This window comes from Salminus brasiliensis, chromosome 20 (genome assembly GCF_030463535.1).
Source record: "Salminus brasiliensis chromosome 20, fSalBra1.hap2, whole genome shotgun sequence".
Taxonomy (NCBI): Eukaryota; Metazoa; Chordata; class Actinopteri; order Characiformes; family Bryconidae; genus Salminus; species Salminus brasiliensis.
Window position 1 is genome coordinate 32,539,827 of NC_132897.1, and position 13,642 is coordinate 32,553,468.

The following is a 13,642-nucleotide window of genomic DNA, read 5'->3' on the forward strand; positions in this document are numbered from 1 at the left end:
CTGTAGGGGGAGCCCAGGAGCAAGAAATGGCTTTTTTTTTTTGTAGTGTTGCTTTAAGTGAGTGGCTAGACTTCTTCCACGCCTAGAGAGGAATGTGTTTTGGCAGCTCATGAGGGTGTAACAATGTGGGACTTGTAATTCTTAGGCCTTGTTTTGTAAGAGGGTGAAGAACCTTTACTGACATTAGCCAAATCAATTCTGTGCAGAAGAGAAAATGAACATCAGAAGTGGTTTTACATTGAGACGCCACTTTGTTTCCATAGATACGCCATGGCCGTGATGAACCACCACGTGTGTCCTGTGGAAAACTGGTAAAGAGACTTCCTTTCATGTCATGATTAGTTTTTATACGCTGCTTGACCACAGCGTTTTATGACTTTATGGATTTTGTCGCAATTTGAAGGTCCTACAACGTGACGTGTTCAGAAGAGACGGCCAAACCAGGCTTCCCCAAAACGTGCTGCACCATTCAGGACATCCCACTCATCAGGTAACAAGCACAGACATGCGCACACACACACACACACACACACACACACACACTGCAGCATTTCAAACAGACAAACAGTGACCTTGTTATAGCTCAGCCTTTATCAAAACACTTGGTGTACAGGGTGGGACTTTATCCATAACCAGGCAAGCTGAGTGGCTCTTTTTATTGCAGCGGTACTTTTTCAATAACCAGCAAGCTCATTGGATCTCTTAATGTTAAGGGGCTGGACTTTATCTGTAACCAACAAACACATTGGCTCTTTTTGTTGAAAGGCAGGACTGTGTAAATAGTCGCCATGTTCAGCGTTATACAATCCTAACATTTAAAAATGTTCAGTCTGTGTGTTTTCACTGCTCCTCTGCATCCAGGTTATTACTATAAACAGTGACAGCAGCAGAAAAACTCTATTCCGCACTGTTACGGTTCAACTTCGGCGATTAATCTGTGGTTTGCGTACCACAATGGCTAACACTTCTGTTTCAGCAATGCCAACCTCCGCTTAATATGTGTTTTATACAGACGTGTGTCTTACAGGGTCACAAACCACAAAAGCAATTCTGAACACTGAACACCCCTTGAAACAAACGTGTTTTAAGAAGATACAGATGGATCCTATAAGCTTCCATTGCTTGTTGGCTACATTAGCTTGAAAACGCTAGTTAAAAACTGTTGTGTCTTTAATGTCTGTGTTCTCTTGCAGTAAGTGCGGCTCCTTCCCTCCAGAGAGCTGCCTGTTCAGTCTCATCGGAAACGTGGGAGCCTTTATGGGTAAGATTTAGTGGGTTTGTATGCATATGAGGGTGAGATCCTGAAAGCTGTGGTGATTTTAGCGTGCACTTTCCATCAGATTGTCAGTGTGCTTCTGTGGACAGTGTGAGTGAAATACACACCGCTACAGTGCAGACCTCCCACCTCAGAACACGGCATTTGCCCCTATGTTAGCCCCTATAATGACTAATAACATGCTCATCCTAATACGTAATAATTCCTAATCTTGTGCCTCTTCTTTCTCCACCTCTCTGTAGTGGTGATGGTGTGTCTGCTGCGTTATGCTCAGATCATAGAGCACAGTAATCACTGTTGGACCAATACCAGCGGCCTGGTGTCCGGATTCTGTAACGCGGTGGGTCTGGTCATGGTGGGAAACTTTCAGGTCAGTGTTTACAGTTATAAAATATCTATACATACTGATCCTGGAACAGTTCTTTCAGACCTGGTCCCTGCTAATGCTCTGCCACTATGGCCCGGGGGTTGCAAGTTCAAATCCCAAGCCATGATGCTTTGCCATCACCGCCCATTAGATCACATCATCTCTCCGGGTGGCTAGATGGTACTACTCTCCCTAATTGGCCATACCATATGGGGAGAAAAGAAAACAAGAAATAAACCCAATACTTTTTATAGACTCAAACTAGGTTCTAGAACAGTTTTAGAGGTCTGAACCAGAGTTTGTGTCCTGGGTCAGTCCGGCTCGACCAGTACTTCTAAGTTCGAAACCCGAACCTGGCCCACTATTTTGAACACAGCGATAGAGTATAGAACCAAGAACTCTTGCCTCTCGACAGGTGGACCACGCGAAGACCCTTCACTACGTGGGTGCGGGCCTGGCGTTTCCTGCTGGCCTGCTGTTTGTGTGCCTGCAGTGCGTGCTGACGTACCGGGTGGCCATCACAGCCCTCGACTACTGGATGGCCCACGTTCGGGTCGCTCTTGCCGTTGGCTCTTTGGTGTCCCTCGTCCTCAGTATCCTTTTAAAACCAAGAATTGGAAGAGATAGTTTTCCTACTATCTCAGATGATCGGACAACCGGGTTTGAGGCCCTATAAACACCAACAAAGGTATGCTGGCTAAAATTGCTAGAACAGCCGCCTCTGACTGATTGTAGCTTCATGGCTAGATGGTTTCTACGAGCGCTTGGTGATTGGAGCTTTAGTGTTGTTTTTGCTGAGAAGTGACTGGAAGAGAGGAAATGCTGAAGATGCTGGTGGGTGGGAGTAGCTGTATAATTAACCAGACTCGACATGAATAAAGCATGAGCTTCCTTATTAGCATGGAGCCCTCAGAGAACAGCTGTGGCTGCCAGTGTAGGAGTACACACTGACTCTCACGACCACAGCCCTGACAGGACATATGCTTTGAGGCTTCAAGCTACCCCTCGTATACATGCAGAGCTGTCTTTGGAGGATGGTGTGTATTTTAAGGCTTTTTGGGGGAGCAAGCTAAGTTAGCAGCAGATCTTCTATGTCCTGTAAGTTGTATAGTGGGGCCTCCATGGATTGCACCAATGAGCCTTGGGTGCCCATGAAGGTACTGACCACTTAACCTGCCTGGTGTTTTGGAGAAACCCTCACGCTTGCCCATTTGTCCTGCTTCCAACACCTCACCTGTCTGTAAACTCTATTAGAATTAGGCTAGAGTCCTTTTTCTTCTACCGTGGTTGTCGTATTCCATAACCTCCGACCTCAGGCGGCATCTTCTTCATCCACGAGAGCTTCGTCCTGCAGCACGCCGCCGCCATCTGCGAATGGGTCTTCACCGTGGTCATCCTCGTCTTTTACGGGACCTTCACCTACGAGTTTGGCACAGTCACCAGCGAGACCATGATGGCAGGTCTTCAGAGAAACCTCCCCCACGGTTCCAGCGTCATCCTCAGAGGCGGGTCTGGAGGCCTCGGGGGCGGAGCTTCAAAGGGGCTGAAGTCACCAGGGGGGAGCAGCACCTCTACACATTTAAATTGCACGCCGGAGAGCATAGCTATGCTTTAGAGTCACGTGAACTGCCTAGGCAATGCAGAGAGACGCGAAGAGCCCATAGATGGAGGGAAAATTGTGTTTCCCCCCCCATCCCGGTTACCGGAATAGTCCTGCGTTGTGTGGGTTGGTACGGAGGTATTCAACTCTTAGGGCCCTGGATTTTGGAATCGCTGGTATGTTAGATAATAGGACAAGGTCTGTCGATTCTAGCCCTGGTAGTCTAGAATGTCTAGAGTCTAGAATGGGTTTTCGTTCAATAAACTACCAGTGATTCCATAATCCAGGTCCTGAAACTGAAATCGAGGCTGGATGTTGAATACCTCTGGGTTAGTGGTTCCATTGCTGTCGATCTGAGGTGTCCTAAAGAAGGGAAACCACCCAGTGCAGTGCAGGGTCAATCCAGCGGTGCACACTTGGGCCTAAGTTGAGGCGCAAAACGGGTAGGTTAACAACCATCCTGTTAATGGAACAGTTGGACGTATACACACTTTCCTCTTCACACCAGGTGCAGTTGACCAGCCAAGACGTTGGTGTCAGAAGTGGCGTGGCTTGTTTAGTTGCGTGCTCGGAGCTACGAGGCTAATGTAGCAAACAAGTATTCCACCAGTTAGCATGGTGTAAACTGCATGCCTAAATCATCACATACTCGCCTCAAACCCTGTGGAGGTGTTCGGTCATCTCCAGTAGACTTACTCATGTGGTTTCTGACCCTGTATGACGCCACTGTTACCTATAAACATGGATGGGGGTCCCATTGCTGTTTATAGCTAATAGTATGTCATAATATGTCTTGGCTGGTTGACTACATTTGACTGAAGGGGGGGGAAACTGCCTAACTAGATAATTAAAAAATTTGTCACGATTCCCTTCAGTTCATGTTTTTTGGTCAGGTAATTTCCACTCGGTCCAGATTTGTTTGACTTCTCCAGTTGTTAGAGAGAGGTATGATATTTAGGCCACAAAGAAAAACGATGAGTCAGGTTAGCTTAGCTTTGGTGTGGTTTTTATACACAGTTTGGGAGGTTGGCCTGGATTGTAGAAACCGAAGGACGGTAGAGTTGTTTTTATGGTCACAGCCTTGAAAGGGGTGGTCTTAAGGCCTGCTGGAGCTCGCTACTGTATGTTTGCCCCCCTTTTTACAGTTGGACAATGACATATTTGCACGTTACACAATGAATGAAATCAAAATGAAGAACTTTTAGTGTTTTTCTTGTAAGGAACTACTGAGAGAAGTATATTCTGAATGTGAGAGTGGCTATGGGCTTATAGTTAAGGTTGTTACTGTAGTTGTATGACTTGTGCACACGTATGAACTTAGCGAAACAATCTAAGAACGTAAGATAATAGTATAGCTTGAAGTTGCGTGAAATTGCGGAAAAACGTGTCTCGAAACTCTTCTTGCACATCTTTCCCTGTAAAATCATAGATAACCATCTTGTATTGTTTTGGTTATCGTATGTAACCACTGCCTTTTACGGCAATTGATTTTTGTATGCCTGCCTTTATATCGATTTAGTTCTTTTCTGATTTAATATTCACAAGTGTCCATATCTTTTCATGTCTTTTTTTTTTTTTTACTCCTGAAATTTCAGCAGTGAGCTGCATCCACCTTCTGTTCTTTGTACTTGTTTTTATCACCGTCATCTCAAGTGACTGCTGGTCTTTCCTTTGATTTCAGGCTGGACGTGGTGAAACTTTCATGTGACTCTTGCTTGGAACTTCCACAAACCATGTGATCGCATCAGATGACAATTTAAATAACGATAACGTACATGAAACTTCGGCAGAACTACCGTGATCACGTCAAGCGACATATAACAGTCAATACTGTAGCATGTAATGCTGTTGACCTTGTGATCACACCAACACCAATTCGCATCAAAACTTTGTAAATATAGCAATCGCATCGATCAATATCAAAATGCTGTTAACGCAAACGTGATCGTGTCAATCAGCATCAAAGTTCCATAATTAAGGTAATAACATCAGTAGACATCAAAGGCTGTAAATGTATTCATGTCAGTCAACATCAAAATGCTGCTAATGCAACATGTGATCACGTCAGTCAGCGTCAAAATTGCGTAAATATAACGGAATTGGATCAATCAATAACTTTTTCCAAGTAAATCAGTATCAAACTGCTGTCAACGCAACATGTGATCATGTCAATCAGCATCAAAAATGCCAAACATAATGTGATCGTGTCAGTCGATCAGAATTCCGTAAATAATGTAATCACGCCAATCAACCGTTATCGGAAATGCCGTTGACGTACCATGTGATCATGTGAGAATTCTGGTGACTCACTTTGTAATCTCGAAGATCACATGATCACGACAAACAACGATTGCGACCAACTAACTAGCACAGTCAGCCCGTCATATACAAGGAAATCTAGCCAAGGCTGGTTCCATATATAGCTTCGCTTATTTGTTGGTAACCAGTTAGCTTGTATGCTAGTTAGCACGCACATAGCTAGGTTATTATTAACTTTATCAAAAACATAAAAATGCTACAAATAAGACTTGCAATTAGTTCCATGAATGTTTCACCATGTAAAACCAGCCTTAGGAAAACACCTGATTTATGCAATGTTATTATTTTATTTTTTTTTTTAAGCCAAAGTGGCAATCAGCGACTTTCTAGCGATTTTACCTTTTGTCCAGTTTTGTACATTGTTTTTTTTGTTTTTTTTTTTGTTCTGTTGCCATGTTCATAGTGCGTTCCGGTCCACCAAAGCAATCTTTTCTTTTGAGTATTGTATTCCAGTGGCTATGGCTTAGGATACTGACATAGTAACCAGAGAAACCTGGATGCCACTCTGGGAAAATGGTGCCAAGGCACTGCAGCGGTGGTCCTTTACACAGATTTATGAATGACTGAACTCGAGAATTGTACTGGTCTCCAGGCTGGTTCCTGGGAAACAGTGTTTTGGAGGGGTGGGGTGGGGGGTGGGGGGCTAAAGGCTGAGAAGAAAGCTGTCGGGCCTTAATGTCCTGTTACTGCCGTTTCTGAGAGTTAGCGTTTTTACTGGAGTCTGCAAAGCTTTGAACATCAGTCCTTGCCTTTAAGGGGTCACTCATGCACTTCCCATCAGGTGTGGACACCTTGGCTTCTTCTGAAGTGTTTCCATCTTCCATCTTGCCATCGAAGTGTCTTCCTTGGCTTGAAGAGCAAGTTTTAACCTAATAGTGATTTGGTTTTCCGACATTTTCCACAGATCTGACCGTTTTCTTTTCCAAACAGTTGTCAAAAGCACGCATTTAGACATCTTCGTCCCAGAGGTTAACGTCTCAGCAAGGGACGTCTCGATGAAATAGATGGGCTTGAGCTTTGGATTTTAATTCCCAAGGTTGGTTGGACTCTTATCAGCCGTCCCTTCCTTCAAGCTCCTAAAAGACGTAGCAAAAAAGCTAGGTGTCCTCACGGGTGTCCTGTTGATGGGTACTGTATAAACTCCTGCGGTTCTCTCTTCGTTCTAGAGGTCGCCGTATATCTCTGGCCCGCTTTGGTTCAGGCAGACGTTTGTTGTTGGGTTTCTTCTTATTCACCCGCTGCACTTTCTAGATCAGCGTTTCTCATTAAGGTAGATCTCCACCAGCAGAGTTGGTGACCACTGCTCTCGAGTGTCCTACCAAACGTTGCTGGGGTCAATTCTAGCCACCCCCGGATTGTACTTTGTTACGTGAGGCTTCATTAGACTATACTTGGATCCAAATGGCTTGTTTACACTCTGTGCTAAAGAATTTGAGAAGCATCGGATGCTACTGGTCCGTTTGATTGGAATATGTACTGCCTTCTGGAGGACCAGTACGACGGCTCGTTTACAACCAAACCAAAACCAAACCAAATCCAGCCGTGACGATTTCAAAGCTAATAGTATAGTTGGCTTCAATCCAGTTTAAAAAACTGGAGTGTAACTGTATGTATGGATTCAGTCAAGACTAGGGGTGGGCAATATGTCAATAGCGTTGTGGTTATTGACAATTTGCTAGAAAGGCTACTGCAGGCATTGTTAGCATAGAGCGCTTCACCTGCCGAGGAGCTCCTAGAGCTCACACATCCATGACATGGTTTGAGCTGATTTTGGAGATTGACACCAAACACTGTTCTGGTCTTGTTAGAAGGTTTAGGTTGTCGGGACACAACCATTAGATCTGCTTGGTTGTTGCTAGGTCAAGACAATTTATATATACGCGAATGCCGTTCGAACTCTGAACTCGAACGTCTTAATTGTGTCTCTACAGAATTTGTGATTAACGATATATCGTCATATCGCCCACCCCTGATTCCAACCAAACTGGCGCAAGATGCCTGTTATTCAGCACTGCATGTCTTTGTTGCCCTTTTTCATCCGATAGTCTGCAAATTCCAAGTTTCCTGCACTGTAACCATTCAAACCCATGCTAAAGTTGATCAAAGGTTGATGGGTGGAGCTACAAATGGCGCAGACCATCAGTCAACTGATGGTCTTGGTCAGAATCAATCATCAAAACCCGTACTGTACCTTTGTACCCCTTCTAATATTCAGTTTCCGCTCTTCCCAAGGTACCAAGAGCACAAAGCAAGGACTTACAGGGACATAGAATTGTCAAGTTCTAACCGCACTGTTGCGTACCACACTGTCCGGTGGAAAAGCGCCATGTTGCTACTTGGTCATTCTTACATCAACCAAATCTTCATCAGGCTACGGTTAGCGGTTCAGACCACTGCTTTTGCTAGAAGTCACAACCTGGAGTGTAAACAAGTCTGTGCAGACTCTAGTTAGCGATTAAGTGTTTCTCATGGTGTGTTTACATCTACCTCTGTTGCTACTGGCTGACCACGATGAAGTCTAAAGATCAATAGAGACGGATAGAGAGATCCGTAGACATGGCATGAAAACCAAACAAAAAAGTCTGGAGAACGTTGCTTGAGCTTCACTTAGGTGACGTGCCACCCGCTGTGAAGAGCAAGGGGGTTCGGTAAAGGCATAATTCTAAAGATCTTTCAATACCAATGTTTCTTTTTGTCTGTATAAGTGTATTGAGTCTCAACACGAAGCCTCGCTACTTGACAACTGTAGGCAACTCGGATCTCCATCACATCAGGATCACGTCGCTTGTTGAACCGAATTAAGATCGGGTTGGGTAGGAGAGCTGAAAGACTACCGAAGTGTTCTGATATTTCCCTATTTGTCGCATCTTTGTTACCCTGTTCACGATACTAGCCAAACCTCGCGCCGTTACCCAGAGCTACGAGCCTGCCAACTTCCTGAAAACTCGTCTCGTTGCAGTAAGGTGGTTCGAAGACCTGCTGAGAGATTTTGGTGGGAAAGGCGGGGGATATTGAGAGGCGAGAGCGCGCCGATGTTGACGCCAGGAAGGGGGACTTTATTTTTGTGATGTATTTTCTGCCTGTACGTTCATCTCCGAACCGGAGTTATTTTTCTGATGCCTTTTAAAAGATAACGGAAATATTTTTTATCAGCACGTTCGCTTCTAATGAGTACGAGACGGAAGACGTGAGGTTCAGACTCCGAAAACCGAAATGCAAAAAAAAAAACAACAAAAAAAACAACAAAACCAGAGAATATTTTTTATTTTCTAAGTCTTTTATGTAAATACGTAAGAGTTATGTATCATTTCAATGATGTTTCTTTTTCTTTGATCAGAGATTTATATTAAATTACAGTAAAAAAAAAACAAATCACTGACAAATAAACAAGATTATATGTTATACATGTATTTCTGTCTCTCTCACTCTCTCTCTCAGCGAGTCTTGATAAATGTCTCTCTGCTGAAAAGCTCAATTTTTCTTCCTGTTTTGATGATACACTAATGCTGCTGTTTCTAGCAGATACAGGTGCTGACACAGGTGCTGACACTGCCCGTTTAAAACCCCGAAGCCAGCAAAACACTCATGCAGAGATGGGAGGAGAAAAGGTCAACAGAATATGGGCAGACTGGTTGGAGCTGACAGAAAGGCTACAGTAGCTCAGATGATAACCACTCTGCTCAACACCACGTCCAACCTTACGGCGGACGGACGACACCTCTGTCAGCCAAGAACAGAAAGCTGAGGCTGCAGTGGATCAAGCACAGACATCAATTCTGTACAAGGACCAAGGACTGTAAAAACGGAGCCAGAATTCGACGCAAACCGCATATATCCAAGAAGCCAACCTGCCTTGTGCCAGCGGCCCAGGCTGGTGGAGGTGGTCAAATTTGGCAAACAGAAATTTCATAGACTCTAAAGACCACTTGTCAAGAGAAAAGGAAACAGCTGAGAGCTTTATTGGACGTTAATGAAAAAATATTTTATTCCAAGTCATTTTGGAGCATTTCTATCGGTCAGTTTTTTTCTTCAAATGTTCCCACACGGAAATGGAAAGGACAGCTGGCATGACAAACGAAAAAGACATGGCTTTTTTTGTTATATATTTTAGGGCTGCACAATATCATCTCAGCATCATTATGGCAATATAGGCAACAGTCGGAATTATAGCCAACTCGTTCCATGAATGTTTCACCATGTAAAACCAGCCTTAAGAAAACCTCATTTAAGCAAAGTGACATCTGGTGAAAATTCCAGTATTTTATAATAACGCAATATATATCATTTATATAAATAATTGATCTTTGAAAAGGTCCAGGTTAATGAAGAACACACTATTTGAGATTGTCGGTTTTGCATTTTTTCTTTTACATTATTTATCCTGTAACAGCTGAAGCACTACGCTCTCGGAGGTAGTGCTGCTGAGTTAAGCAGGCAGCATGGTTTCCTCAGAGCTTTTTTTCCCTTATTTTTATTATTATTTTTTTTTTGTATTTTATTTAAAATCAGGAATAAATAGATAACGATGCCAGATAACATTACCAGCACTTCTCAACACACAGTTCTCACATAGAGAAAAAAAAAAAAAAAAAAAAAAGTTTACGATGGAAGAATCACAGGACAATACAAGAATTACAATCACTACAGACTTCACAAGTCATTTTAGACTTTTGTTTTTTTAAACTGCTCTTTAGTGCATTTGCATACAAAAAAGTGAGGTTTTAAAAAAGTAGCTCATTGCTTTCAGGCAGAGGAAAAGACTCACTTTCCAGAGCGTGGTCCAACCTCAACCTCAGATCAGTAACACGCGTACCAGCTGTCGAGGCAGCGTGTCGATTAAGCCCTGCGTTTAAAATGTGCGTTTGTGTGTGGAGAGGGAAGTGTGTGGTGCTGAGGTCAAGTGTACATGGCTCCATGCAGGTCCTCCAGGCGGTGCTCTCGCTGTCTTCTCCGCTCCTGTGTCCAACGGCAAAAAATGAAACCTTTAAAAAACGGTCACGTTCGGCTTGGAAGCTGAGCGTCGGTCGCCAGTAGCAAACCAATGTCCCGCTTCGGTTGCTGGAGAGAAGGGTTTGAGGTTCACAGACTAACTTTAAGTTACTCAAGAAGTTCAAAAGGTTCTCATGGATGGTCCAGACTTTTGCTCCAACCCAGCTGGCAATACATAGGGAGTGAAAATCTACGTCCCTGAAGAACCACTGCTACAGCAAGCTCAGAACTGGAGGAGTCTGAGCCTTATATACTTTTGCATTACCGATGTCTGCTTTTAACGGAGAGTGAGGAACCAAGTGCCGGAGTCCAGCACTGCTTGCCGATTCCCCTGCTCTAACAGACCTAATTAACCTGGCAATTGCCAGGCGAGGTAAATCAAATGTGCTTGAGCAGGAAAAGCACAAAGCTGTGCAGGAATCCGGCCCTCCAAGACCAGGCGTTCCCCACTACCATGTATATATGTGGCTAGCACTTGGATCTGGACATGAAAAGTGCCAGTGCATCATTCTTTTTTTATGGTTTTAAAGATGGAGATTTGTTTACCTTGTCTTTTTTAAACTCCTCGTAGTCAGGGTTGTCAGTGGGCAGCTCAAACCGACACAGTGGACACGAGTTAGTCTGCAACACATTTGCAGCTCATTTTCTCAGAATCACTTTTTTTTTTTTTTTAGTATTTCCGTTTTCTGATCTCAGGACAATTAGAAAACCTGTTGGTCATCATGCATGTCCGTAAAGGGCTTTATATTCCATTACAGTGTAAAAAGCTGCTCCAGCCGCCCCCCTTGTATGTGTTTATATGTTTGAAAACACTCCCACTCACCTTGCCAAGCCAGGGCAGGATGCAGCTGGAGTGAAAGAGGTGTTTGCAGGGCATCTCACGAACCGTCTCCTCCTCCTCAAACTCCAGCAAACACACAGGACACTTCAGCCCCTTATCTGGACCAAAACAAAGAGGGAGTTTCAGCCCAAGAAGCTCAAACCACAGCTCATCTCGTCGTCTCAGAAAGCAAAATAAGAAGGAGAAGAGGCCAGGAAAGTGGCGTTACCTGCTTGCTGTGGGGTGATACGGTGCAGAGGCAGGTTCTGCACCACCGTTTTCGATGCAGGAGGCGGCAGGCGCTGGTCCCAGTCAGAAGCGTCCATCCATCCTGAGTCTATGTCCAAGCCCTGCATCAGTGACCTAGAGGGAGTGAGGGAGGGAGGGAGGGGGGGAGGCTGTGAATTCCTGTTTTTAGTGGATGGGCCTACGCTCAGTCTAGCAGAGAACCTAAGGCAGATATAGGATAGAGCAGCAGACTTCAGGGCCAACCTGAATCCACCCTCAGAGCTGATGCTGGCTTTAGCACTATGTAAGAAGAAAGGAACCTGAAGAACCTGCAAGGAGGAAGGAAGGTAGATCTCCAGGCGGGTTGGAGACCACTTGGATGGAAAGATAGTGCCTGACGAAGATTGACAGAATGTAAGCAAGATGCACCTGTATAGTAGGCCGAAGTGCACCTGATAAAAGGGTCAATAAGGTGGCCAGTCAGAGCATAGTGGACTTTATAAAGCCTAGACTGGGAACTGTAGCCCATCTGTTGATGCGGCATTCATCAGCAGTCAATTTCAGGCCACAGAGCTGCTCTTGGCTGGATATTTTTGGGAGACATCCCAAAGTAGACATGGGGTAGAGCAGTGGTCACCAACCCTGCACCTGGAGAGCTACCTACCTGCAAACCCTCAAAGCTGATGCTGGACGATTCCAACAAGATGCTAATTTCAGCCACCTAACCCACCACACATGGGGGAGCAGGAAGGTACATCTCTAAAAAGTGGTGTCTGACTGTTTGACAGCTGTCTCTTCCACAACACCACCTGCTCAGCGGTGGTCCGGACCACTGATGGCCTAGGTGGACCTGATCAAAGGGTGGTCAGTGGAGATACATGCAGATACATGTGGTAGCTCGGTCTAGACAGATAGATCTAGAATCTGAGCAGAAGGAGGAGGAAAGGGTCTGTAGTACAGTGCACAAGCTATGGTAGACACCTGGCCAGCTCAAGGAGAGCATTCTGCCTGTACTGCTCCTCGGGGTTGGTGGGTTCACAGTCATGTTCATCAAAGTAGGAAGTCATCCCGGAGCTGGAGGGTCAACCTAAGGCCAGAAGCAGGGGTTAGAAAATGACAGGAGGATCAGATCAGATTTCTGTAATTCCAGTCAGGAGAACCGGGCTACAGTTCGGCTGGATTACACTGGAGTGCAGTGAACTGCTGACACGGCTAGCTAGCTAGCTAAGGTTGGTTAAAGTTGGCCAACATTTTAGAAGCTAAAACGTTTCTTTTTTCATTTGCAATGTGTCTGCAATGTTCTGCAGAAGCTGAAATGAACTAAAGCAGCTAAGAAAACACGTTTACATGAAGAGCTGCGCCTCAGAAACGTTGTTTTAACGCTAGCTAGCTAGCTAATAAACAAGCTAGCTAGCTAGCCGGCTAACGTTATTCAGGAGTTGGCCGGCTGTTATGGTTGTAAAGTGAGGCTGAAAGTTGATAAAAACCTGTCTTCATCGTATCGTGTTTAATCCCTAGCTCATGTCCTGACGGTCCTCTGAAACGCTGGAGTAACGCCGCCTTACCTTCCGTCGTTAGGAGCGCTGGAAGCTGAGCTAACGCTGCACTGTCATCGCTGAACTGCTCGGGCCGCATCCCAAAAGGCTCCCCGAGTGCACTACTTAGGGCGCGAAAAGGCCCTGTTGATTTCCTGGCTTATGTAGCTAGCGAGCTAGTGCACTATGTAGGAAGTCGACAGAACCATTTGAGACTGAACCAGGCGAACTGTAACCACGGTTTTCAACAGCAGAGGGTGCCGCTGAGCTACTGAGAAAAAAACAACAACAACAACAATAACAACAACAATAACACAGGCCTATGTCCAAATGTTTGTGGACACCCCTTTTAATGAACGCCTTCAGCTACTTTGAGTTGACACAGATCACCGACACGGACGTGCAAATGCACACACCCAGTTGGTTTAATGTCTGTAGAGAAGAAGCGTGCTTTCTCTCGATCCAGAGCTTTTGGGATGATTTGGGGGGTATGGGTGGGTGGGGGGGG

The 13,642-nt window shown here is 44.9% G+C and overlaps 2 protein-coding genes across 4 annotated transcripts in view; one reads left to right on the plus strand and one right to left on the minus strand.

Annotated features, from left to right (window-relative positions):
- The window catches only part of tmem150aa (transmembrane protein 150Aa), a 9,623-nt gene extending 659 nt beyond the window's left edge, over positions 1-8,964 (plus strand). Inside the window, exons 2-7 of the mRNA XM_072664420.1 lie at positions 264-311; positions 404-490; positions 1,194-1,261; positions 1,519-1,646; positions 2,059-2,236; positions 2,960-8,964. Of these exons, the coding sequence (XP_072520521.1) occupies positions 264-311; positions 404-490; positions 1,194-1,261; positions 1,519-1,646; positions 2,059-2,236; positions 2,960-3,258 (808 nt within the window). The 3' untranslated portion in view covers positions 3,259-8,964. The remainder of the gene's footprint in view (positions 1-263; positions 312-403; positions 491-1,193; positions 1,262-1,518; positions 1,647-2,058; positions 2,237-2,959) is intronic.
- A 554-nt stretch (positions 8,965-9,518) lies between these two features.
- Positions 9,519-13,255, minus strand: rnf181 (ring finger protein 181). 3 transcript variants are annotated; one of them, XM_072664421.1, is made up of 6 exons: positions 13,165-13,255; positions 12,581-12,686; positions 11,601-11,734; positions 11,375-11,490; positions 11,098-11,172; positions 9,519-10,620 (listed from the first exon to the last, which is right to left on the minus strand). In XM_072664421.1, exons 2-6 carry the CDS (start codon positions 12,664-12,666, stop codon positions 10,558-10,560), a joined length of 474 nt encoding a protein of 157 aa, XP_072520522.1. In that variant the 5' UTR covers positions 12,667-12,686; positions 13,165-13,255; the 3' UTR covers positions 9,519-10,557. The 3 variants fall into 3 exon arrangements, with proteins under 3 accessions (XP_072520522.1, XP_072520524.1, XP_072520523.1); XM_072664423.1 differs by having other exon boundaries at positions 9,519-10,518; positions 13,165-13,254; XM_072664422.1 differs by having other exon boundaries at positions 13,087-13,169.
- Positions 13,256-13,642: the final 387 nt, after the last annotated feature.

Excerpts from the sequence above, each read along its gene's own strand:
- rnf181 (XM_072664421.1), bottom strand. The coding sequence starts at position 12,666 with ATGACTTCCTACTTTGATGAACATGACTGTGAACCCACCAACCCCGAG. Across the intron at positions 11,735-12,580 it reads GCTCTCCTTGAGCTGGCCAG|GTCACTGATGCAGGGCTTGG; the intron begins GTGTCTACCATA and ends CACTCCCTCTAG. Across the intron at positions 11,491-11,600 it reads TATCACCCCACAGCAAGCAG|ATAAGGGGCTGAAGTGTCCT; the intron begins GTAACGCCACTT and ends GTTTTGGTCCAG.